Source organism: Aegilops tauschii, chromosome 2 (assembly GCF_002575655.3).
Source record: "Aegilops tauschii subsp. strangulata cultivar AL8/78 chromosome 2, Aet v6.0, whole genome shotgun sequence".
Taxonomy (NCBI): Eukaryota; Viridiplantae; Streptophyta; class Magnoliopsida; order Poales; family Poaceae; genus Aegilops; species Aegilops tauschii.
The window spans coordinates 34,739,368-34,763,521 of NC_053036.3; the positions used below are offsets into that span (position 1 = coordinate 34,739,368).

Here is a 24,154-nt window from a genome sequence, read left to right on the forward strand (position 1 = left end):
TCGTGTCAGGACCGCCCTGCGGACCAATAGGAAATTTGCATAAACTCTTTGCCGTCAGCCAAACAAAAAACAGGGAAACTCAAGTTGCACAATTGGAAGCAAGATGAACCGCAAACACTGACGGACTAGCTAAATACTGTGACAAATCATTATAAAATGACACTTAACACTCATACACACCACTAGCGAGCTAGACCAAGGAAATGATGCTCGTTGTCTACGCAGTGGCGGACCTAGAGCTTGATCACGGGGGTGCCAACCTTATCGGTCACAATAGAAAAGTCTTGTATATCCATAAAAAATAGCCACTTTATCATTCTAACCCAATAATACACATAGGATTAGACTACCTACTACTCTCTCCGTTCCAGTCGCAGTCGGTCTCGTTGGTTAAATTTATGGTCAAATTTAGATCTCGGAAAACGCGGGCGCACTACATTATGGAACGGAGGGAGTACTAGATAAAAAAGTTTTGCATTTTTGGAGAGGGTGCCAGGGCATCCACGGCTGGCCAAATTTGGTGTGTTAACCCTTTCGCTAAGCCAGATCTGAACCTGGTTCAAAAAAATTCGAGATCTGACACTTTTCCTACCACTGGGGTCGATGGCGGTAGGGTATGACGGTAGGCAATTTATCCACGTCAGCGCGGTGCATCCCTACCGCCAAACAGGCCAACGGTACTCTGTGCAACCCTACCGCCGAAGTGCCCGGCAATAGGTGGGTACAAGCAGTGTATTTTTTTTTGACGAACGCTGTCGGAGCAGCTTCTCTCTTTCAATTATAAGAGGAAAGGTGTTATAGGTATTGTGGCCGGAGCAGGCTGCTATACATCAACTATGCCAACAGCAGGCAACCTGGCAACATACATCAGCACATAATTCAGTCCGGCTCTCGAGATCTGTCCAAAAACAGCTGAATCCTATGACGCCTAGCCTGGTTCCATATCATAAATTCATCAATCATCGAGTTGAAGACCCCGCTGACGGTGGACGCCTTGCTTTGGAAAATCCAGGCGTTCCTCTCGCACCACGTGAACCACCAGATTGCCACTGCCAGACCGCCCCAGCCCATATTTAGAAATTTTTTACGGTAGGGCGTGCGACCCTACCGCCAAAGGCCTCGGTGGTAGGCAGTTATACACTACGATCATTGCCTCCGGTGGTAGGAAAAGGGACAGATCTCGAAACAAAATTCAAAGCAGGGTCAGATTTGGCTCAACTTTTGCAAAAAAGTCAGAACACCAAATTTGTCCCCCACGGTACCCCTATTGGATCCGCCACTGTGTGTACGTAGTAGCACGAATTCCAGAGTCCATTCTGTCCAGAGCAAGCCAATATCCCATTGCTGGGCTATAGGTTATAACTAGCGTTCCCACTCATTCCCCATGGCATAATGCGTTGAGATCAAAGTCTCATGGAGCTCTGCTAAACTTTCAAAAGTTTGGTTCTAGAATTTGGAAGTTTACTTCTAAATTTTACCAGTGGGGGTTGGACATAGTTTCACACGAAACCCACGGGGGAAATGCATTCAGTACGCCCACCAACCTCATCCTCACGGGGTGCACTTGAGCGACAACTCCAGAAGCTGGGTCCGTGCTCGCTGCCGCTTCTGGCGTGCTTGCTGAGATAAAGGCGAGCAATAATGTATGAGAGATTGAGAAATAGTATGCGCGTATGCAGTGTGCATGGAAGTGAAAGAGCAAGTGGATGGGAAAAATATCAAGGTAAAAAGATGTGGCTGAGAAGACGGAGCACCTCCCGCCCCGTCTACAGCGTGGTTCAGAAAAAACACAGGGTTTTTGCCTGTGGGAGCGGGACCAAGCTGGCAGCCTCCTCCGACGTTCTCTCCGGGGAGCTTCAGACCAATAATGCATGCATGCACAGTCTCAGGAGTCAGGAGTGACCCGTCCCACAGTCACAGTGCAACCTCATCATCAATTCAACAAAGCGGCCGGATCTCAAGAACGAGTTAAGGGCATCTCCATCTCGTTCTCACCAGTCACCACCATTGCTCTTGCTCCACCAAAAGCCACCAACCATGGCGCTTGTGTAGCCGTCCCACGCTTGCTCGTCTGGTCCCGCTCCCAGCAAGCACGCCCGCAGACCTAACATTTGGAGGCGGTCGCTGCCGGAAGTGAAGAGCCTGCCGGTGCTGCTTGGGGATCTTTTCCGAGAGCTCCTTGGTGTTGGATCTGCTAGCTGCTTGCCTTCCTCAGCTATGCTCTGCTCGGTTGTATACAGGTAATTAAGCAGCCACTGATTGATTTGCTTTCATTGACGCAAAAGGTGGTGGCCGGTGCAGAGAACAGTTTTTTTTTTTTTTGGTTTTCTACAACGGATTCCTGTCTTGTACTAACTTCCAATGGATGTTATAGGTTTTCTTCCTAAAGGATCCGACCCAAGTCACCCAACCATGTTGTTGGTGACCGGTGTCATGGGAAGACTACTCCTTAAGCTGGGCGACCTGCTCGCCGGTGAGTACAAGCTACAGAAGGGCGTCAAGGAAGACATTGAGTCCCTCAAGAAAGAGATGGGGAGCATTCACATTGCCCTTAAAGAGGTGGCCGAGGTACCACGAGACCGGCTTAATGCGCAGTTCAAGAAATGGGCAGATGAACTGAGGGAGCTGTCGTACGACATGGAGGACGTCGTTGACAACTTCCTGGTGTGGGTCGAGGGATCTGATCCAGCACCCAACTCCAACAAGCTCAAATGGCTAATGGAGAAGATGACCGGCTATTTCACCAAAGCCAACGGTCGCCATCAGATCGCCAATGACATTAAGGCTCTCAAGGAACTTGCCCAAGAGGTGGCTGCCCGGCGTGCCAGATGCCAAGTCAGCGGTGCTGTTGTCAATCCACCTAGCAGATCCAAGGTTGGCCCTCGTATGCTGGCTTTGTACAAGAGACTGGCTTTTTAGGTCCCGGGGGTCGGTACCCCCGGTTATCCTGTACGTCCATGCAAAACACAGTAGCTAGAGATCTGTGCCATGTCCTGTCATAGTGTGTTGTTTAGCAAGCCTAGTGAACAGTAATGCGGCAGGGCGGTACCGGGGCTGATGGAAGGATTCATTCGGCTCTCTCTCTCTCTCTCTCCAGTCCGCGCAGAGCAGCAGGTGGCAGATGTCGATACTGGCCAATTGAGCTGACAAAGCTGATTCGTGTACACACAAAACATCGCCCGTGACCCAGAGTTTGGAGGGAAACACTTCCTGAAATGCAATTTTAAATTGAAGAGAGAGCCTTACTTTTCCAGACAAGTGTGAAAGAGAGAACGCTTTTTTCTAATGCAGAGAGAACCTGCAAGTGTGCATGTAAGTGAGAGAAGGAGAGCGTGTCAGGGGAGAGAGTTTAAGCGTGAGAGGTGAGAGAGATTGTGCATGCATGTGAAACCATGAAAACGTGGCAGAGAAACATAGATTTTGAACAGCGACTTGGGACCACTGCATGCCTCGAGTCATGGTCCAATAACTTCCTCCTGCCAGCCTACTCCTGCCAAACCTAGTTACTCCTCCTCTAGTCTCCTTGACAAAAGCCTGCCTAATTACGCTGCTGCTGCTGCAAATTGACAGAAGCTGGCACGAATCTTATTTTCACTGGATGGCCGAGATAGGAGGGTGCTGGGACACCCGGGTGTCATCACACCTTTCCGTTTGTACAAGGACCAGCAAGAGCTCGTCGGCATTGAAGCCGCTCGGGTCGAGCTAACCAAGAGGCTGGCACTTGGTGACGGGGATGTGTCGAATCAGCAGCTCAAGATAGTCTCTACTGTCGGACCTGGAGGACTTGGCAAGACAACTCTTGCCAAGGCAGTTGTGCGATAGTCTTCAAGCGCAATATGTTCACAAAGCTTTTGTTCCGGTGGGTCAAAAACCTGAAGTGAACAAAGTTCTCAAGGACATCCACTTGGAACTGCGCGTGCGTGCCAGCGATGTAGCCACATTGGATGAAAGACAACTTGTCGAAAAAGTCCGAGAACAACTTCAGAATGTCAGGTTCGAAGCGTGTCCACCTCAATCATGTTTATATAGTTCAAACAGTTAATGACACATTTATCTCAATTTACATATATACTCCCTCTGTTCCTAAACATAAGTCTTTTTAGAGATTCCAGTATGGACTACATACTGAGCAAAATAAGTGAATCTACACATTAAAATATGTCTATATACATCTGTATGTAGTTCATAATGAAATCTCTAAAAAGACTTATATTTGAAAATGGAGGGAGTACAATCTTTTGAATAGAGGATATGTTGGACTTAAGGCGCTGGATGTATTGACACAATATGGGTCTACTTGTTATGATGGACGCCATCTGCATGGAACTGGTGACAAATACATATCTAATACCAATAATTTGTAGTCTACTAATATAGACTTTGAGTTTTATTAGCTAGGTGGTGCATCTCAACGTCATAATTAGATTGAATCGGATGAAGCAAGATATTAGAAAGCTGCGGTTAATTTCAATTGAGATGTTTTGAATTTTAATTTGGACAGCCTATTCAATCATGGTGTATTTTTTTAAAACAAAGCATTTTTTCTTGTTTTCCTGCTTTTTTTTTCTGTCATTAGGTTGTGAGCAACCACCAACTATTCCCTACAGAATTCAGAAATAAATCTAATATAAGAGCTTCCAATGCAAAATTATATTTAGTTTGAAAATGGGATTAATGAGAACCATTGTTGATATAAATGAAATCAGTCAAATTCATACATTCATTCCTTGTTTATTGCACCTTTCTTGTAGACTGAATGATCACATATACATGTATATTCATTATTCAAAAGTGGCTGGCAAGCATCTTGTTCTTCTAATTGACACTCTAGACAGTTCTGAACTAACTAACACATGGCTCCTGCTCTGTCATGTGGATAGGTACTTCATCGTTATCGATGACATATGGGATTTGGAATCATGGGGAACAACCGAATGTGCTTTGTTGGACAACAATCGTGGAAGTCGAGTAATCACAACAACTCGCATTCACGAAGTCGCAGACGGGTGATGTCTACAAGCTAGAACTACTTTCTCATGATTTGTCTAAAGCACTATTCTATAAAAGATTATTTGGTGGTGAAGAGAACTGCCATGATGATCTACCTTCTGAGGTATCTAAAAAATTTCTACAGAAATGTGGTGGTGTGCCGCTCGCTATCATTGCAGTAGCTAGTTTGTTGGTTGGTAAAAGAGTGGAGGATTGGTCTATGGTATACACCTCTATTGGTTTTGGATATGGAGATACTAGAGATATTGATGACATGAGAAGGATATTGCTATTTAGCTATGATGATCTACCTTGTTATCTAAGGCCTTGTCTATTGCATCAGAGCATATTTTCAGAGGACGCTTTGATCATGAAAGAGACATTGATATGGATGTGGGTGGCCGAAGGCTTTGTCAGTGAAGAGCGAGGGATAGGGTTATTTGAGATTGGAGAGGGATACTTTAGTGAACTCGTGAATAGAAGCCTGATCCTGCCTGTGGAGAAGAAAGGAAAGAATGTCATATATGCTTGCCGTGTCCATGATATGGTACTTGGTACAATTTGTTGGTTATCGAAGGAAGACAATTTTGTTACCATAGTGGATGGTAATGGGAAATACTCATCTTCAGAATGCAATAATGTTCGTAGAGCACATCACATGCAAGTTCAAAGCTTGTAGCCGCGTTGCACATCACATCCAAGTTCATAGAGCATGCCTGTGGACACGTTCTCTACACTTGTGGAGGGGCACCATTTACCGAAAAAGGCTTTCGCCCCGCTTTATATATAAAGCAACGATCATCAACAAATCACAACACACGCACAGAACCGCAAAGCCTTTTTCGGAAACACACACACGATCATCGCCGACCAGGGCAGGGACAGCTGACACAAACCACACGCACGATCATCCCCTTCAACACAAACCATAAACCACAACACACGCACACAACGATCATCAACAAAGCCTTTTTGGGTAAATGGTGCCCTTGCACGGACAGCCGCCCGTGACCTGCGCCGCCCCTGGCCCGCGGCCCCTGAAGCCGGATCCGGGCGACCTCATCGCCCGCTGCAGCCGCCATCGCCGACCAGGGCAGCACCTCCGCAGCGACGCCCGCCACACGACCGACCCGACCCCGGCGCCACGCACACCGGTCCGGCGCCGTGCCGCCACGTCCGTCGCGGAGCGCAGCGTCCCGGCAAAGAAGCTTCGGCCCGCACCAAGACCCCCATGCGAGGAGGCGAGGCCTCCCCGCCGGCGCCGGCGCTGGCGGGGCTTCGCCCGGCCGCGCCCTCTGGCGGCGGCGTGGGAGGGAGGAGGGGCACCATTTCCAGCCGCATGACTTTGCATAAAGACATATAAGAGGAGGAGAGTCATGTTAGCATTGTCCATCGATATATATTGATTGGTCGCTATATCAAGAGAAAGTTCTAACCTCAAGCTTTTCCTCGAGCCAATCTAGCATTCGTTTCTGCCTGCAGCTTTTCTGAGGAATCTGTTGCTTCGCTCTTTTCGCATGTTCTTTCACTGTCTCCGTCTGTTCTGCCTGCCGCCGTTCCTCGTCTTCGGGCTCGCGCTTCTCTCTGCCCTCATCTTCTGCATCCAATAAAGCACGTCTTATGGCATCACAGTTTCATATAGGTTGCAACGTTTGTATTTGAAGGCATGGGTATCTTGTGATCACACGAGCGCTGAGGTGGCAACCCTGTAGGCTCAGTAAAAATATCCTCAAACTCGAGCAGAGCTTGAACAATCTCAGGAGGCAATTCAGGACATAGAATCTTTGGAGCTGCATCTGCATCGTCGGTGTAGCATAGTTGTACTGTAAATGCAATCGCTGAACTCCTCTCAATACTGGCAAGCTGCAAACTGTTCATGACAGAACACTGTTTATCTATGCAGCGACACCTTGGAGAACGACCGTGAAACCTTGTGCTTGAATCTGCATATTGCGTTTTGGTCAATCAATAAGCATGGGCTGTGGTATTCCAACCTGTTGAATATATTGTGTACGTGTATACTGAGTCTTGGGCCCACCTTCTAGTTTCTATGTATAATTGAGGTTGTGGTCCCACTCTGTACTCATATATACGTACCTGGTGCACCGATCAATGCATTGTGTTGCACAGCCTATTCTTTCCCTTCTACATGGTATCTATCGCACGTCGTTCCTAGACCTAGCCGCCGCCGCCGCCGCGCCTCCATCGCGCTGCCGCCGCCGCCGCCGCTCCCTCTCTTTGCCGCCGCCTCCCGCTGCCGCCGTCGCCGGTCCCTCCGGTCGCCGCCGCCCTCCCACCCGACGCCGCGCCTCCCACCGCCGCCGCGGCTTCCTCCTCAGCCGTCGCTGCCGCGCCCCCAAGCTTCCGCACCTCCCACCCCACCTCGCGCTGCACCGCTCTCCCCACCCGACGCCGCCGCCACCCGCCGCCGCCGCCGGCTCCTCTTTAGCCGCCGCTCCTTCCTCTCCCGCTTCCGCATCGTCTCTACACCACCCGTCCCTGCCTTCCGCTGCTATAGTCGCGGCCGCCGCACCCAGCCGCCGCTGCCGCCTCTAGCCGCCGCCGCCGCTGGTCCGTGCCGCCGCCGCACTGGGCCGCCACCGCCAAATCCAGCCGCCGCCGCCCATCCCCACCGCCGCCGCCACCCGTGCCACCGCCGCTGCGATGTCTTCTGTCGCGTCGTCTCTCTTCGGCTACATGTACGCGGACGCGCCGGATCCCTTCATCACGCAGCAGGTTTTTCCGGCGGGCCATCCGGCCTACTTCGCTGTGCCGCAGCAACCGGCCAGTGCCGGCTCCGCGGCTCTGCTCGCCACGCCGATGGTCGGCGGCCATGCTCCGCCCGCCCCGGTTCAGCCCTACGGTGGTTTCGCGTCGCTGCCGGTCTCCCCGCCATGGGACACTGCTTCCTTGGCCGCCCTGCACTAGGCCCCGTCACCGGCGGCGCTTGGTACATGGACTCGGGCGCCACCGCCCACATGACATCTCATCCCGGTACTCTAACCTCCTCCACTCCGGTTCATACTCCTACTTGCATCACCGTTGGCAACGGTTCCTCTTTACCTATCACACATGTTGGTCGTGTTTCGTTTCCCTCCACATCTACACCTATCACTATGTCTGATATTCTTGTGTCTCCTGATTTAGTTACGGACCTTGTATCTGTTCATCGTCTTGGCCGCGAGAATCCCATTACTGTTGAATTTGATGATGTCGGTTTTTCTGTGAAGGACGCCCGTACTCGGATGGTCCTTCACCGTTGTGATAGTCCCGACGAGCTCTATCCGGTGCACTCCTCCGCCACCGCCTCCACCACCCCAGTCGCCCTCGCCGCAGGTGTCGACCTTTGGTATGCTCGTTTGGGACACCCGAACCCCACCACTTTGCGTTAAATACTTAAGAGTTTCTCATTCTCATGCAATAAGATCGACGACCATACTTGTGAGGCTTGTCGTCTTGGCAAGCATGTTCGTCTTCCCTTTAGCGCATCTACCACTATTTCCACTTTTCCATTTCAGTTATTGCATAGTGATGTTTGGACATCTCCGGTTGCAAGCAACACGGGCTACCTATACTATTTGATAATCTTAGATGATTTCTCTCATTATGTGTGGACATTTCCTCTTTGTCGCAAGTCCGGCGCTCTTGCCACACTCGCCGCCTTTTATTCCTATGCCACCACACAGTTCGGTTGTCCTATCCTTGCTTTACAAACTGACAACGGAAAAGAGTTTGACAACGCTGCTGTTCGTAACCTTCTAGCCTCCCACGGCACTATCTTCCGCCTCACTTGCCCCTACACGTCCCAACAAAATGGTCGTGCCGAGCGTATCCTTCGCACTCTTAATGACTGCGTCCGCACGTTACTCTTTCACTCTAACGTGCCTCCCCGGTTATGGCCGGACGCTCTTGCCACCGCCACCCTCCTTATCAACATCCCCCCGTGTCGGCCACGCTGGAACTATGCCCCTCACCATCTCCTCTTTGGTGCGCCCCCATCTTATGATGGCCTTCGCATCTTTAGCTTTCTCTGCTATCCTAGCCTCGCCGCCACTGCGCCTCATAAGCTTGCACCCCGCTCTGTCGCTTGCATCTTCCTCGGCTACCCACCTAACACCAAAGGATACCGTTGCTACGATCCCGTCTCACATCGTGTATTCACCTCCTGACACGTTTACTTTGATGAGAAGGTGTTTCCATTTCAGCAGGTACCTCCCGTCGCCCCGTCGCCGCCGGCCACCGGCGGCCCTCCAGTGACCCCGTCAGGTGGACGGCCCCGCTCAATTCTTGGACCGCCTCCGGGCTTTGGCGGTCCTCCCGTCGTGGGACGAGCTGTGACTCGCGCCCCCACGACGCCCTCGCCGACACCGTCAGGGGCCTCGGCATCGCCCGCCTTGCCGGCATCTTCGCTGGCAGCCGCTGCGTCGCCGGCATCTTCGCCGCCCGCCCCGTCACCGGTATCTTCATCGGCCACCTCGGGCGCCGCCCCGTCGCCGGCTGTCTCGGCCGGCCCCGCCGCCTCGGGCGCCTCGGGCGACGCCCCCGCCTCGCCCGCCCCCTTCGCCTCGCGCGCTTCGGCGGCCTCGGGCGCCGCTCCTTCACCGGCCGTCTCACCGGCGACCTCGCCGACTACCTCACCGGCCGCCTCGCCAGTCACCGAGTTGCCATCTCGCCCCGTCACTCGGGCTCGAGCTGGCGTTCATCGCCCGAGTCTACGGTACTCCAATGATGAGTATCTTCTCGCCGCCTCCACCACTGAGCCATCGCCGATCCCTGCGTCCGCTCGCGCAGCCCTTCGTGATCCTCACTAGCTTGCTGCGGTGCAGGAAGAGTTGGACGCTCTTCAGCGAAACCGTACCTGGACACTGGTTCCTCGGCCTTCTCGCGCCAATGTCATCAGCGGCAAGTGGGTCTTTCGCCATAAGACCCGCTCGGATGTTACACTTGAGCGCTACAAGGCTCGCTGGGTGGTCCGTGGTTTTCGGCAGCGTGCTGGAGTCGACTTCACTGAGACGTTTGCCCCGGTTGTCAAACCGGGTACGATCCGCACAGTTCTCCAGTTGGCAGTTTCCCGAGGCTGGCCGGTTCATCAGATGGATGTCTCCAACACCTTCCTTCACGGCCATCTTGAGGAGCGGGTTTATAGTGAGCAGCCGACCGGTTTCATCGACGCATCTCTTCCTGGGCATGTGTGTTTGCTGTCCCGGTCTCTCTACGGGCTCAAGCAAGCACCTCACACCTGGTACCAGCGTATCGCCGGGTTCCTTCAGACACTGGGCTTCAACGTCACTCGCTCGGATGCCTCATTGTTTGTCTATCACCGTGGCGACACGACTGCATATTTGCTCCTCTACGTCGACGACATCATCCTGACGGCCTCCTCCGCAGCCCTTCTTCAGCAGATTACTCTCCGGCTACGTGATGAGTTTGCAATCAAGGACCTGGGCGCTCTACATTATTTCCTTGGTATTGAGGTCGTTCGGCGACCCGACGGCTTCTTTCTTCATCAGCAGAAGTATGCGCACGAGCTACTTGAGTGTGCCGACATGCTCAACTGTCACCCTGTTGCTACTCCTGTTGACACGAAGGCCAAGGTTTCTGCTCTCGAGGGCTCTCCCGCGTCGGATGCTCCGTTCTACCGGTCCATTGTTTGTGCTCTTCAGTATCTGACTCTCACCCGGCCGGATCTACAGTATGCTATTCAGCAGGTGTGTCTGCATATGCACGCCCCTCGTGACTCCCATTGGACCCTCGTGAAGCGGATTCTTCGTTACATCTGCGGCACGATCGCTCTTGGGCTTACTCTCACGGCATCCACTTCTCTGGAGATGGTGGCCTACTCCGAAGCGGACTGGGCCGGCTGCCCCGACACCCGTCGGTCCACCTCTGGCTACTGCGTTTACCTCGGTCCTTCACTCGTCTCGTGGTCGTCCAAGCGACAACCTACGATTTTGCGCTCTAGCGCGGAGGCTGAGTACCGAGCTGTGGCTCACGCCGTCGCGAAGTGCACCTGGCTACGACAGTTACTTCAGGAGTTGCATCATGACGTCTCCCAGGCTACGGTTGTCTACTGTGACAACGTTTCTGCGGTGTACCTTTCCGCCAACCCCGTTCATCATCGCCGGACTAAACACATTGAGCTGGACATTCACTTTGTGCGCGAGCAGGTGGCCCTTGGACGTATTCGGGTCCTCCATGTTCCGACTGCACAACAGTTCGCCGATGTGATGACTAAGGAACTGCCGACTTCCACCTTCGAGGAGTTTCGTTCCAGTCTCTACGTCTCCGCCGCCGCTTCGACTGCACGGGGGAGGGGGGGGGGAGGGGGTGTTGAATATATTGTGTACGTGTATATTGTGTCTTGGGCCCACCTCCTAGTTCCTCTGTATAGTTGAGGTTGTTTCCCCACTCTGTACTCATATATACATGCCTGGTGCACCGATCCATGCCCAAAATTATGCCATGTGTGTCCAAAGGAAGAATTCTGAAATTGTTAGAGAAAATGTGCCTTGAGTGTACCAAGAGCAGCCCAGAGTTTCTTTACTGCAGATAAGCCGATCAATAATGTACTAGTGGTTGAAGTCCATCATTGTGGGCCACTTAAGAGGAAGTTATGCATGCGTTTCTTCATCTTAATAAAGAGAAAAAATCACCTTCATCTCAAACTAAATAAATAAAAACTTTCTCGCATCATGTGAACGTCACATTCATCTCAAAAAGAAAAAACCTATAAAAAACTTATCTAAAACAAGGAAAAAAAATCTCACTTTCATCTTCCAAAAATAATCTAAAATAATTAAAAACTTTCTCACCATGGCCAACGAACATGTGCCATGTGGCATAGTTGGTTGGCTGTCCTTCTCGAGCGCGTTAATGGGGTTTAATGAGAGACAGTACGCTCGTTTATAGTGTGATGGAACTAACGAGCTAATGTATACGAAAAAATATCAAGGGAAAAAGATGTGGCTGAGAAGACGAAGTACGTACCTCGCATTCTCGGCAGGAATTAGTTGCCTGCGGGAGCGGGACCTAGTTGCCAGCCTCCTTGGACGTGCTTCCGGGCAGCTTCCTAGCAATGACGCTTGCACCGTCAGGACCCGTCCCACACTGCAACCTCATCATTCATCAGATCTGGGAAAGCCTCTGCTGGCTCCTCGCTCTGCTAGCTTCTTGGGGGCACCTCAATCTCAGCAAGTTGCTCTTGCTCCACCAAAGGCCACCAGCCATGGCGCTTGTGTAGCCATCCTTCGCTTGCTCGTCTCGTCTCAGCAAGCACGCCGGCAGCGAGCACGGCAAGGGGAGGCGGTCGCTGGAGAGCGTACCAGTGTTGCCGACGTACTAGCTTCTTGGGGATCTGGATCTTTCCTGAGAGCTCCTTGGTGTTGGATATGACGGCAAGGGTGCCTTACTCAGCTATGCTTCTTGTAGTACTAAGTAAGTACTCCCTCTCTAAACTAATATAAGATCTTCTAGATCACTACAGCTATAGAGGGAGTATCATCAAAGCCACCGATTTGCTTCCAGTTGGTGTTACAGGTTTTCACCTGTGGATTTCCTGTGAAATTGGGGATGGAGAACAGTTTCCTTTGCTTTTCCTTCCAACAACGGTTTCCTATCTTCTAAACTCCGATGGGTGTTGTACGTTTTCTTCTGACAGGATCCATACACTGAGACCGAACATCAACTCTGCCATGGACGTGGTGACCAGTGTCATGGGAAGCCTGCTCGCCAAGCTGGGCGAGCTCCTTTTGGCGGAGTACAAGCTACAGAAGGGAGTCAAGGAAGACGTTGAGTCCCTTGAGCTAGAGATGAAGGGCGTACACGCTGCCCTTACAATGGTGGCGAAGGTGCCAAGGGACCAGCTCGACCAGCAGATCAAGATCTGGGCAGATGAACTCACAGGCCTGTCATACGACATGGAGGATGTCGTTGACAACTTCCTGGTGTACGTCGAGGGGTTTGATCCAGCAGCCAACTCGCACAAGCTCAAATTGCTAGTGGAGAAAATGACCAGCTTGTTCACCAATGGCAAGGCTCGCCATCAGATCGGCAATGCCATCAAGGACATCAAGACCCATGCCAAAGACCTGGCTGACTGGCATGACAGATACAACAAAGTCAAGGACACCAGCATAAACAACACCGTTTATCCTTGTCTAGCGGCTTTGTACAAGAACCAGAAAGACCTCGTTGGCATTGAAGACGCTCGAGACGAGCTAACCAAGAGACTGACACCTCCTGGTGAAGGGGATGCGTCAAATCAGCCGCTCAAGATAGTCTCTATTGTTGGACCCGGAGGACTCGGCAAGACAACCCTTGCCAAGGCAGTGTATGATAGTCTTCAAACACAATTTAAGTGCAAGGCTTTTGTTCCGGTGGGTCGAAACCCTAATGTGAGCAAAGTTCTCAAAGGCATCCTCCTGGAACTGGAACCGAGCAAGTCTATGGGTGATATAGACAAATTGGATGAAATACAACTCATCAACAAACTCCGACATCTACTTCAAGATAAGAGGTTCGGATCACCCACCACTATTAAGTTTATATATAGCTACTAGTACAAATGCCCGTGCGTTACAACGGAAAAAAAACCGGAAAATCTGCTTTATATGTGCCATTACGCAACATTTGTTATATTCCATTATGTTTATCTCTTTTTGGAGTATGATGTGTGGATGTGAAGAAGCCACCTTAACGTCCTTCATCTGATGAAAGAGTAGTTGTGCATGGAATAATTTTTTTTACTTTTTAAGAAAACATGAATACTTTCTTTTTAAAAAATAACATTTTAAAATTTTCTGACAATTTTTGTAAAACGGTATTTTTTAAGATTCTCATTTTAACACATGCATTTTAAAAACAATTGGGATTTTTTTTTAAAATAGAACATTTTTTAATCCAACCATTTTTAAAAACAATGTGATAATTTTTTTGAAAATATTGAATATAAAAATGGTGAACATTTTTTTAAACCACAACAATTTGAAATAGTCTTTCTCTTAAAAGCAACACACTCTCTATGTCTGCATTTAAAAAATGGATTGTTGTTGTCTAGACCATGTAGTATAAAACTGAGAAAGTCATAGTCATGTCCTTCGATGGCGCCTCCTTCGACTTATACTATCACCGGGTGGAAGACGAGTGGTGTATGTGTTCTGAGTGGGGTATACAAACGCTGAAATTGTTGTATACTTTTTCAAAGTTTAATAACTAATCCAAAAGTTTTTTTAGAAGTTTCAAAATATTTAAATGCAAACGGATTTATAGGATGTCGAACCGTCCACTTTCTTCATCTCTATCATGAACTTGGGCATGTTTCCGGCAGCGAATTATGTCATGTTCTTCCTCAATGGCCATTGCGTCTATCACCGGTTGGTGGCCGGTTTATCAATTCATTCGCGGCAAAAAACAGAATATATTTTTTGCAGGATAATGTGGGTTTTATTCTTCAGAAAGAGAATTACAGTATGCTAGTACATCATGAGTAACGATCTCTGGCACACGGTGCAACCAACAAGCGATGCTACCACCAGATCTTCCTATACTAGCTGTACTATGAGCAACTCTATTTTGATAAATATTAATCTCTACCTAATAATAAAGCATGGAATGTTTCTATCGGTTCATCATCGCGCCATTTTACAAAAAGAAAACTCTGTTTTCTGTAAATTAACCCGCAGTACACGTTTAAGTCACAACCGAACCGTTTTTTTTACATTTTCTCAGAACACCCCCGACGTTTCAGGTAATCAACCCGCCATCCATATTTAAGTCAGACAAATCATTTTTTCATTTTAACAGAAAACCCTCTGACTTTTTGGTTAATAAATCCGCAGGTTATCTAAAACAAAATTATCCATATCTTTTAAGCCGTAACTCTGATTTTAACATGTTATATATGAAATTTGATTAGAAAACTGTGTAAAATCTAAATATGATATTATTTTTAACTGTTAAATATTTCTAAAATATTGTTTTTGGTGCAAACTTAATCTACAGTGCGCGGTCTATTTTTCTTTCATACCTGCGACGATCCGAATTGCAAATAAACACCCATTAAAACCATATTGTGAGGAAAAAAACATCGATAACCATGCATGCACACATCTGAGAAATCTCGCGGGGGAAAACAACATATTTCTCATCTTATTCCGAGCGAGAGAGAGAGAGAGAGACATCTTAGGACTGATTACATTCGAACGCGTTTTCGTTGTGTGAGCACTAAGACCACCGTCGGCAAAACAAATGTGATGTCATGTGAAAATAAAGGGCGTGGACCTATTAGGGTCTTGAGTCATGTTTATTGAATTAAGAGCGTGTATTATTTTCTCTCCCGTTGCAAGGCACAGGCTCTTTTGCTATGTTATTAAAAATAATCTTAGATCAAATGAGTACACATAATATTGGAGGTAATTAATATAAACGTGGCAAGCATAATTTAGATGTACCCCACAGGAGATTCAAAACAACATTATCAAAAATATGAAGGTGCCAGCCAACCTTTTGTATGTGAACTAGAGAATACTCCGTGCATTGCTGCGGGAATCGATTGCAATATATTTCACTGATTTGATTGTACGAAGCTTCCATAGTTGAATTAATAATATATGAACTAAAGCTAAAAATAAATAATATATATTGTATTTGATTCCTGTGTAGTCAGAAAATATTTTGAATATAAGTAGGATAACTTAATGGAAAACTTTTCTCATGCATTTTGAGTGGATCTTTGATGAGGTGGCATGTGTGGTGAGGTGAAAGGTGTGCATGAGATCAACTAATAATGAAAAACTTTTTCTGTGGGCCTTTGGTGAGGTGGCATGTGTGCATGTTGAGATAAATAGGATAGTGGGGATGAACTTTTTATGTATATAGGATGTGAGAAGAGGAGGGCCATTGAATATGTGCAGGTGCAACCGATGATGCTAATTATTAATTGATCCCTCGTCTTGGCCCATTCACAGCATCTTTCTTTTAACTCGTTTCCTCATAATTCTTCTCTTTTCTTCATGCTCATATTTTGGGACCCACTTCTTGAGTCGGCTTATTGATTTAAAATCATACACATATATAAATTGGTGGTATATGATGGTAAAGAGGCGAGGTGGGATTATAATCACAGCCTTTGGGTAGCTTGGTTGGACGGGTAGTTTCGTACTTGACCTGTCGACTTACGGGCGGCAGTAGCGGTAAATATTATTAACTTTTATGACACTTTTAATGTCTTTGAACGGGCAGAAGTAATTTGTACTTTATTAGTAGGTATAGATATAGAAAACAAGACACAACTAACGAAAAAGGATTCCCTGCTTTATATTATAAAGTAACCATCACCGATTACAACTGAGAGCCAATACAAATACACACCATCACTACACACACTACACACCCAAGGTAAGATACAAAGGTGCCAGGCACCGACACACCACCCCAAACCACAACAGAGAGGTAAGACGGACAACAACGAAGCCAGGACTCCAAAACGGTGCCTCCAAGAAGGGAACGACCAAGGATAGCCGCTACCGCCTGATCCCGAAGATCAGGTTTTCACCTGGAGCAAGACGAGGAGTGGGAATGCCGCCACGGTGCCTTTAGGAAGGGTACGACAGCAACGGCCGCCGCCACCGCAGGCCAGTATAACTGGGCAAGTGGTGTACCCGGGCGCTCACACCCCACCGTCACACCCTAACTCCGTCAGCCACCCGCAACCATGCCACCCGCGTAGCCATTATTGCCCGTCCGCACCTGAGACGCACGCTCCGCCCACAAACGCCGTGCCTCCCACCGTTCGGGCTGCCACCCTACCAACCGACAACTCCACGACCAACCAAGGCTCCAGCTTTGGCCTTACCGACACCCCAACCACCGGCGCAGCCACCAGCAACCGCCCGGTCCCGAAGAACGTCAGACCGGAGACCATGCAACACTAGGCCGGGGAGATGGGAGGAGTAGGAGCGGAACGAATCCACGACCAGCACCCATGCCGACGACGGAGGGCCACCACTAGCCCTCCATCCCTCCTCACAAGCCCCCCACACGACACCTCTGTGTAGCCCCACCAGGGCCGTCGTCTCGGACCAACGCCGGACCACCAACCGCCGCCCGCCCACCGAGTGGAGAGCCAGAGCCGCCGCCACTAGGAGCCAAGGAGGAGCCACGGAGAAGCCATCCCGCGCTACCCGCCGTCGATCAGGTTGTAGCGCGCACACACCACCGCCACCAGCCCCCGCGCCAGATCTGGCCACCGCACATCCATTGAAGCAGAGCACCCGCAGCCGCCGCGCCACCTTCAAGCGCCAGGAGGATGTCGAGCCACCACCTGACGATGACGGGGCCACCGATCCCCGCCATATCCTGGCGCCTCCGGCGGCCAGCCGTCCCGCACCAGCCGAGGAATCCACGCGGAGGGGAAGAAGTGGACCCGCCGCCACCTACGCCAGCCGGGCTTCACCCGGCTACACATTTAGGCGGCGGCGAGGGAGGGGGGAGAGGCGGCGGGCTAGGGTTCCCCCGTCCGCTGGCGGGAGCGTAAACAAGACACAACTATCCCAGTTGATGTATAATCTGGTAAACAGAAAATATGTATGTAGGACTTAAGGCGCTAGTTGTATTGACGCAATGCGGCGCTACATCTACATGTTATGATGAACGCCATCGACATGGAACTTGCAAATGCATATCGTCTGCCAATAATTCGTAGAGTCTACTACTAAATACTTTACCCCGCAAAAAAAAAATACTACTATATACTTTAACTTTTATCAGCCACGTGGTGCATTTCTTCATAAGAACATTGAACCTAATGAAGCAACAAGTTCGAAACCTATGGTTAATTTCCTGCAAGATCACAGCTGGGTCATCTAGTTGAGCACGTGAAGCATCTCATGAAGCAAAGGAGGCGGGTTTTTTTTTCTCTAGAATACACACAAGCATACATATCATATATTCATAGAAGAAGAGGCTAAGATGGCCGATACAACGCCTTTCGGCACAATGCTACACCAAGTTAGCATCCACATCCACCATGACAACCCCGACACACTACTCGCCTTGCCCAAACTCAAGCCATAAATGGCGAAGAGATAGAACACGGAGCACACACGCCACATCACATCCAGATCCAACACCACGGAGCACGACCTCCAACCAAACTAGATCAACACACACTCCACTCTTAGCGCCTAGGATATCGGCAAGTGGACAACAGGAGCTAGCCTAACTCGAGGAAGACATCTCAAAAGAGGCGTCGAAGATGGAGTACATTGCGCCGTGGATGCCCATGCCCACGGCAACAACCAACACGTGACAACACGGCACCCCAAGCCTCGCCGCGGAGGCGAACGAGGCAACCCACACCAGCTACTCCTGCACAAGACACCCCAAGCACCCACACAGCGTCTCCAAGGAGAGGACGACGTCGTGGCGCCGCCGCTGCCTGGTCCGGCGAACCAAGCCTAGGGTTTCCCCCGGTGCTTGATCAGGGGGATGGACATGGCCATGACAACGCCTCCATGGAGGAGACGGCGCCCACATGCGTCATCGTTGCCCGCTGCTGCAGCAGCGCACAGATTTCTCCTGGCCATGTCCATCAAGTCTCCGGAGCATAGCAAACTGGGAATGGAGGGGAGCAAAGTTGTCACCTTGGGCCATTACCGTGGAGAGGGAAGTCGCATGCCGCCGCCGTCGAGCCACAGATCGGCCAGCAATCACCACACGCCGCCAAGATCTTGAGCTACCGCGCCATCTTGCTGCACGGTTTTCCGGGGCCGCCGCCCCGGCTTCCACTGTGAGGATCCACTTTCCAGAACCGCTCAGCCACCAGCCAACACCCGCCTACCATCCACGGGCCAACACCGCCGTCACCTGGACATCTCTCTGCCACCACCTCGAGCGCCGCCGCCCTCGATCCATGGCACACCGCCACCACCACGGATCCGCGGATGCCAGCTGGAGCAGCCACGCCCCAGCCCGCCCGCCATGCGCGGAGGCCCGCCATGGAAGCTGCCGCCCTCGCCAGATCTGGATCAGGCATGGACCCCCAACGAGGCCATCTCATAGCCCCCAAGCAGGGAACTGTCGGCCACCATATTCCCCTGCCTCCGCGTCCCCGGGGCCGCCGCCCCGGCATGCCCACGCCGGCCAGCCGCCATCCCCGTCCCCAGCCGAGTCCGGCGGTCGCCAGTGCCACCACGAGAAGGAGCCGCCCCCGGCGCCGTTTGGCAGCGGGGGGCCGCCGCCACCGCAGCGCAGATGCCGGCGGCAGCGGCGGAGAGGGAGCACCGGAGGGAGGCTTCTAGGCGGCGGCGTGGTTGCGCCCCCGGAGTCGCCTGGGGAGCGACTTGGGGGTCGGGAGAGGTTGAATCGGATTTTGTGGGTCACTTCAAGTCGCAAGGGAGGCGTTTCGTTGCCAACAAAATCTCCCGGGAAATGAACCAAGCGAGCGATCTGCTTGCTCGTATTGGTCGTCTAGAGGAACAAACAGTAATTTGGTTAGGATCAGGGACTGATGAAATATTAGACCTCATCCTACGGGACTGTAATGTGACTATTATTTAATCAATACAATCCCTTTACCCTGCAAAAAAAATTCCTGCAAGATCTTTTAAATTTTAATTTGGACAGCCTATTCAATCCTGATGTATTTTCTAGAAAAGAAATAAATCTAATATGGAAACTTCCAATGCAGAACTATATTTAGTTTGGGAACGGGATTAATGAGAACTGTAGTTGATATAAATGAAATCTGTCAAGCTCATGCATGAATTTGTCGAGTGGCTTTCATTCCTTCTTTATTGCACTTTTTTTGGGTAGATTAAATGATGAAATATACATGTGTATTCCTTATCCAAGTAGTTAGCATGCATCTTATTCTTTTTACAGATATTCTACATAGTTCTATACTAACTAATGCATGGCTCTTGCTCTGTCATCTGAATAGGTACTTCATCGTCATCGATGACATATGGGATACAACGGCATGGGAAATAATCAAATTTGCATTGTTGGATAACAATCTTGGAAGTCGAGTAATCACAACTACTCGTCTTCATCAAGTTGCCACAAAGACCGGTGATGTCTACAAGCTAGAACCACTTCCTCACAATTTGTCTGAAGAACTATTCTATAAAATATTATCTGATGGTAAAGGAAAATGCCCTTATGATCAACCTTCTGAGGTATCTAAAAAATTTCTACAGAAATGCGCTGGTGTGCCGCTTGCTATCATTGCAATAGCTAGTTTGTTGCGTGATAAACCAATGGAGAATTGGTCTACGCTATACAGCTCTATTGGTTTTGGAAATGGAGATAATAAAGATATTGATGACATGAGAAGGATATTAATGTTTAGCTATGATGATCTACCTTATCATCTAAGGCCTTGTCTGTTGCATCTGAGCATATTTCCAGAAGACGCTTTGATCATGAAAGACACATTGATATGGATGTGGGTGGCCGAAGGCTTTGTCCATGAGGAGCCAGGGATAGGGTTATTTGAGATTGGAGAGAGATACTTTAATGATCTCGTAAATAGAAGCATGCTCCTGCCTGTAGAGCGCAAACAAGATAATGCCATAGATGCTTGTCGTGTTCATGATATGGTTCTTGATATAATTTGTTTGTTATCAAAGGAACAAAATTTTGTCACCATACTGGATAGTAATGGGAAATATTCATCTTCACAAAGCAAAGCTCGTAGGTTAGCTGTCCAAACAAGAGATGAAGAGCAGCACAACCATTTGGTTAACAAGAGCATGCCAAAGCTGAGATCATGTTATGCCAGCATGTGTCATATAAGTATGATGCCATCACTTTCATGCTTTCAAGTGTTACGTGTACTAGATATGAAGAACTGCAAATTTCTGGAAAACTGTCATCTTGAGCATCTTGGAAAGTCACATCTGTTGAGATACTTAAGTCTAGAGAACACAAATATTAGTGAGCTCCCAAAAGATATAGGAGATCTAAAGTTTCTGCAGACACTAGACTTGAGGAACTGCAAGATAAAAGGATTGCCGCAGAGTACTAGTTTGCTAAGGAAACTTAAGTGCCTTCGTGTGGGCAGCGATCTCTGGTGCAATCATAGAATTGAACATATTGATATAGAAGCGCCGAATTGGATAGGGAACCTGACGTCCCTTGAGGAGCTATCTTTGAAAATCAGTGGCGAATTTTCTACCTTCGTTGAAGGACTCGGTAAGCTGACAGAGCTGAGGGTGCTGGACTGTCATTTAAGGGGAGGTCTGGATGATCGTTCTAAGAAAACTTTTGTGGGTTCTGTATGCAAACTTAAGAAAATCCAAATCCTACATCTTGAGGGCCTCTATGGGTGGTCGGAATTGGAGGCAGATACCTACTGGGCAGGCTACAAGCCCCCTCGGGGACTCCGTGATCTGTCAATGTCGAGCACTTTCAGTAGGCTCCCGGCGTGGATTAATTCCTCGCAGCTGCCGAACCTCTCCAAACTAAAACTGGATCTGTATCATTTTGAGGAGCCGGATGTGGTCAACCTGGGGGGCTTGCCAAAGCTTTGTGACATGGGAAGTTTGTGGATAGACTCATACATTGAGTTCCCTGATGGCGCGTTCCCCAAGTTGAGGTACTGCGCGATACATGCACCTTTCTGGTTTCTGCCGGGAAGCATGCGGAGCCTTGAATGCATTACGTTTCGCTTCCGCACAATGTGGTACATGAGGGATGCCGTCATTGATTTTGACTTTATTAGTACCCTGGTGAACCTCCCTTCCCTCCGGTGGGTCTTCGCTAATATCGACTGCCATGGTGCCCGTGCTTCTGATGTGGAGAAGATGGAGGCAGCTGTGAGGCAAGCAATCGACAATCATCCCAACCATCCCACGCTTGATCTCGACATGAGTGGCGACCCTCGGGTATTACTACATGCTTCTGTGTCTATCTGGTTCGAGCTTTAGTGTGAGTTTTTTTTTCCCAATTCACTCACAACTACTAGTTTTGGCTTTTATACAGATGATAAAAGAACCAGCCTCCCCTCTTCTGCATCATACCACGAGTGTTGGTACGTCTGCTCAGGAGGACCAAGGATCGAGCTCCCAACAGACAAAACAGGAGGTACTACTTGGTTTACTCTCTAGCTAGCTAGCTTCCCTTTTAAGCCTCATGCATAATCGGTCCTTTTCATTCCAGTTCCACGACGACGATGACAACCGTGTAAGACAAGAGCCGGATCCGGAGCAGAAGAACCAAGATCAGGTGCTCCATCGGATGATCTAATTTTGATTTCTCTCAAATGCTTCCAAAACATTATATTCTCCAAGGCCAGGCGTCTTGCACTCGCACTACCCCTCCATCTATTTTTCCCTGCTCAAGTTTCTGAATTTTCCTCACTCTTCCTTCCATTTACCTCATAATTCTCTTGTATTGTATGTAGTCCCATGAAGGCCAGGCGTCGGATTCCTCCAAGGCAGACCAAATGGTAGGTGCTACATACTTGTACGTACAGGCGCGTACCTGCCTGCTGCAGTAACCCGAACGTGGATAATGCACTATTAATCTAGTATTATTACACTTTTTTTATGCTGCCTAAAATGAGTTCCTTGTGCGTTTTTTCAGCCGGACGACGAACGTGAAGCCAACGACGTCGACGTTGATGCTGCGGAGAAGTGCTCAGTCCTCGACGTCCACCCCAGCGGTCCTGTCTCTTGCCTCAGTTTTGGCATGTCTGCTCCACCACCAGCGCGCACAACAGCCACCGGTGTCGGTTCCTCTGCTCAGGCCATCAACGAGAAGGAGGAGGAAGAAGAAGAGTCGCAGGCAGACCGACAGGAAGAGGTCTGCTGCAATAGTAATATTTTGAGAACCATATATAGAAGCACTTCACTTGCACGAATCTAGATTATGCACCACCGAATAGTTATTAGTGTGAGGGAAATTAGGGATTTTTTTCCTGGGAAAATTATTGGTCACACCAATAACACACAAGTTGCCTCGATTATTTTCAGCCGGCGGCCGAGGAACACCAAGAAGCCGAGGACGGGTCAGCAGAAACGACTCCACCAGAGACCCTGCACACAGTTGTCGCCACTAGTCTTGCAGAAAGCAGTGAGGCCGCCGCCGCTACGCCTGCTCCTCCTGTGCCCGCTCGACCGAGGTGGAGGCCTTGGGCGTGCTTTAGTTGCCTCAAGTCCGGCAGCAGTTCTTCTCACTAGTGTGGTGCCGTGCTTCTGAAGATGGCTCAGGACTTCTGAATAATTGCGTTGCTGTGGTTAGTGGTCGGTTGAACTGCACTACTTTTGTTGGAACTTCTTAAACTGTTTGTTGCTATTGTTTGGCTTGTAATAGGATATTGTGATGCGCCAGGTCTTTTGCCCCGTAGTCTATGTTTGACCTAGATCAATCAGGCATAGACAGGGTTTGAATTATCCTTCCCATTTACACATGTTAATTAGGACTTGCTTATTTCTTTGTTTGAGGAACGGACTTGGTTGTTTCTGCTATGCTTATGCCAAGTATTGCTATGCCCATTTGAGAAAAGAAAATTGGTGTTCATCTGTCTGCTGAATTCATACTTTCCTTCTAGTACAGGACTTCATTTGGAAGATGACTTTGTTTAATCGGAAGACATACAAGTTGCAAGTTCATTGCAAAATGAAAGTATCACGAGAAAAAATGCTACTGCGAACAATATATAGAGTTAAATGCAGTGGTTGTGACGGTTTTCGCCTAGTTCTCCACGACCAACTCGGCAATCTGGTTTTCGCCCGGTTTTCCCTAATTAACTGAGCAACTTTTTTCTTTTTAAAGAATGCAGGAAGCAGGATAACATTTCGAAAGAAAAAAGAACATCAGAAACTAGGAGCGTCAACTGAATCAACTTTTTTTTGGGAGCAATGGAAGAAAGTCCTACATATCAGCATGACTGCCTCAACACGATTACCCGTGTGAGGAGTTCGACAGCGACATCAGCCACTGGTTCTTCCCAGGTGGTGATGGTCACGGAGCTTCTGGCATCTCGAGGGTTTCACAATGCTTGGCCAAGACCACTAGTCGGGAAGCAAGGTTCTCCACCCCCAGATCCAGATGCCAAAATTAATATCTTCATCCGCTATGATGTCGGCGGTGTAGAGCAAGTGAGCAACATTCATCATAGTCCGCGTCAAATGAAGTCGCAAGCTACTTCCATGTAGCTTTC

At 49.3% G+C, this 24,154-nt stretch overlaps 1 protein-coding gene and 1 non-coding gene across 4 annotated transcripts; both read left to right on the top strand.

The window, feature by feature from the left end:
* The first annotated feature begins 689 nt into the window (after nt 1-689).
* Nucleotides 690-5,557, top strand: LOC109767921 (uncharacterized). The gene is made up of 3 exons (XR_012201681.1): nt 690-2,240; nt 2,375-3,993; nt 4,881-5,557. It is a non-coding gene; the product is annotated as an uncharacterized protein (transcript).
* A 6,518-nt stretch (nt 5,558-12,075) lies between these two features.
* On the top strand, nt 12,076-23,501 carry LOC109767918 (disease resistance protein RGA5). 3 transcript variants are annotated; one of them, XM_040401480.3, is made up of 9 exons: nt 12,089-12,423; nt 12,647-13,504; nt 19,928-21,586; nt 21,713-21,875; nt 21,973-22,074; nt 22,150-22,215; nt 22,394-22,438; nt 22,576-22,794; nt 22,965-23,501. In XM_040401480.3, exons 2-9 carry the CDS (start codon nt 12,681-12,683, stop codon nt 23,169-23,171), a joined length of 3,285 nt encoding a protein of 1,094 aa, XP_040257414.1. In that variant the 5' UTR covers nt 12,089-12,423; nt 12,647-12,680; the 3' UTR covers nt 23,172-23,501. The 3 variants fall into 3 exon arrangements, with proteins under 3 accessions (XP_020182250.1, XP_045088464.1, XP_040257414.1); XM_020326661.4 differs by having other exon boundaries at nt 12,076-12,423; nt 19,928-21,875; XM_045232529.2 differs by lacking the exon at nt 22,965-23,501 and having other exon boundaries at nt 12,076-12,423; nt 19,928-21,875; nt 22,394-22,492.
* Nucleotides 23,502-24,154: the final 653 nt, after the last annotated feature.

Bases quoted from the DNA above. Each gene is read 5' to 3' on its own strand.
- LOC109767918 (XM_020326661.4), top strand. From the start codon at position 12,681: ATGGACGTGGTGACCAGTGTCATGGGAAGCCTGCTCGCCAAGCTGGGC. The intron at 13,505-19,927 runs GTTCGGATCACC...TCATCTGAATAG, and splicing joins CATCTACTTCAAGATAAGAG to GTACTTCATCGTCATCGATG. The intron at 22,795-22,964 runs GTCTGCTGCAAT...GATTATTTTCAG, and splicing joins AGGCAGACCGACAGGAAGAG to CCGGCGGCCGAGGAACACCA.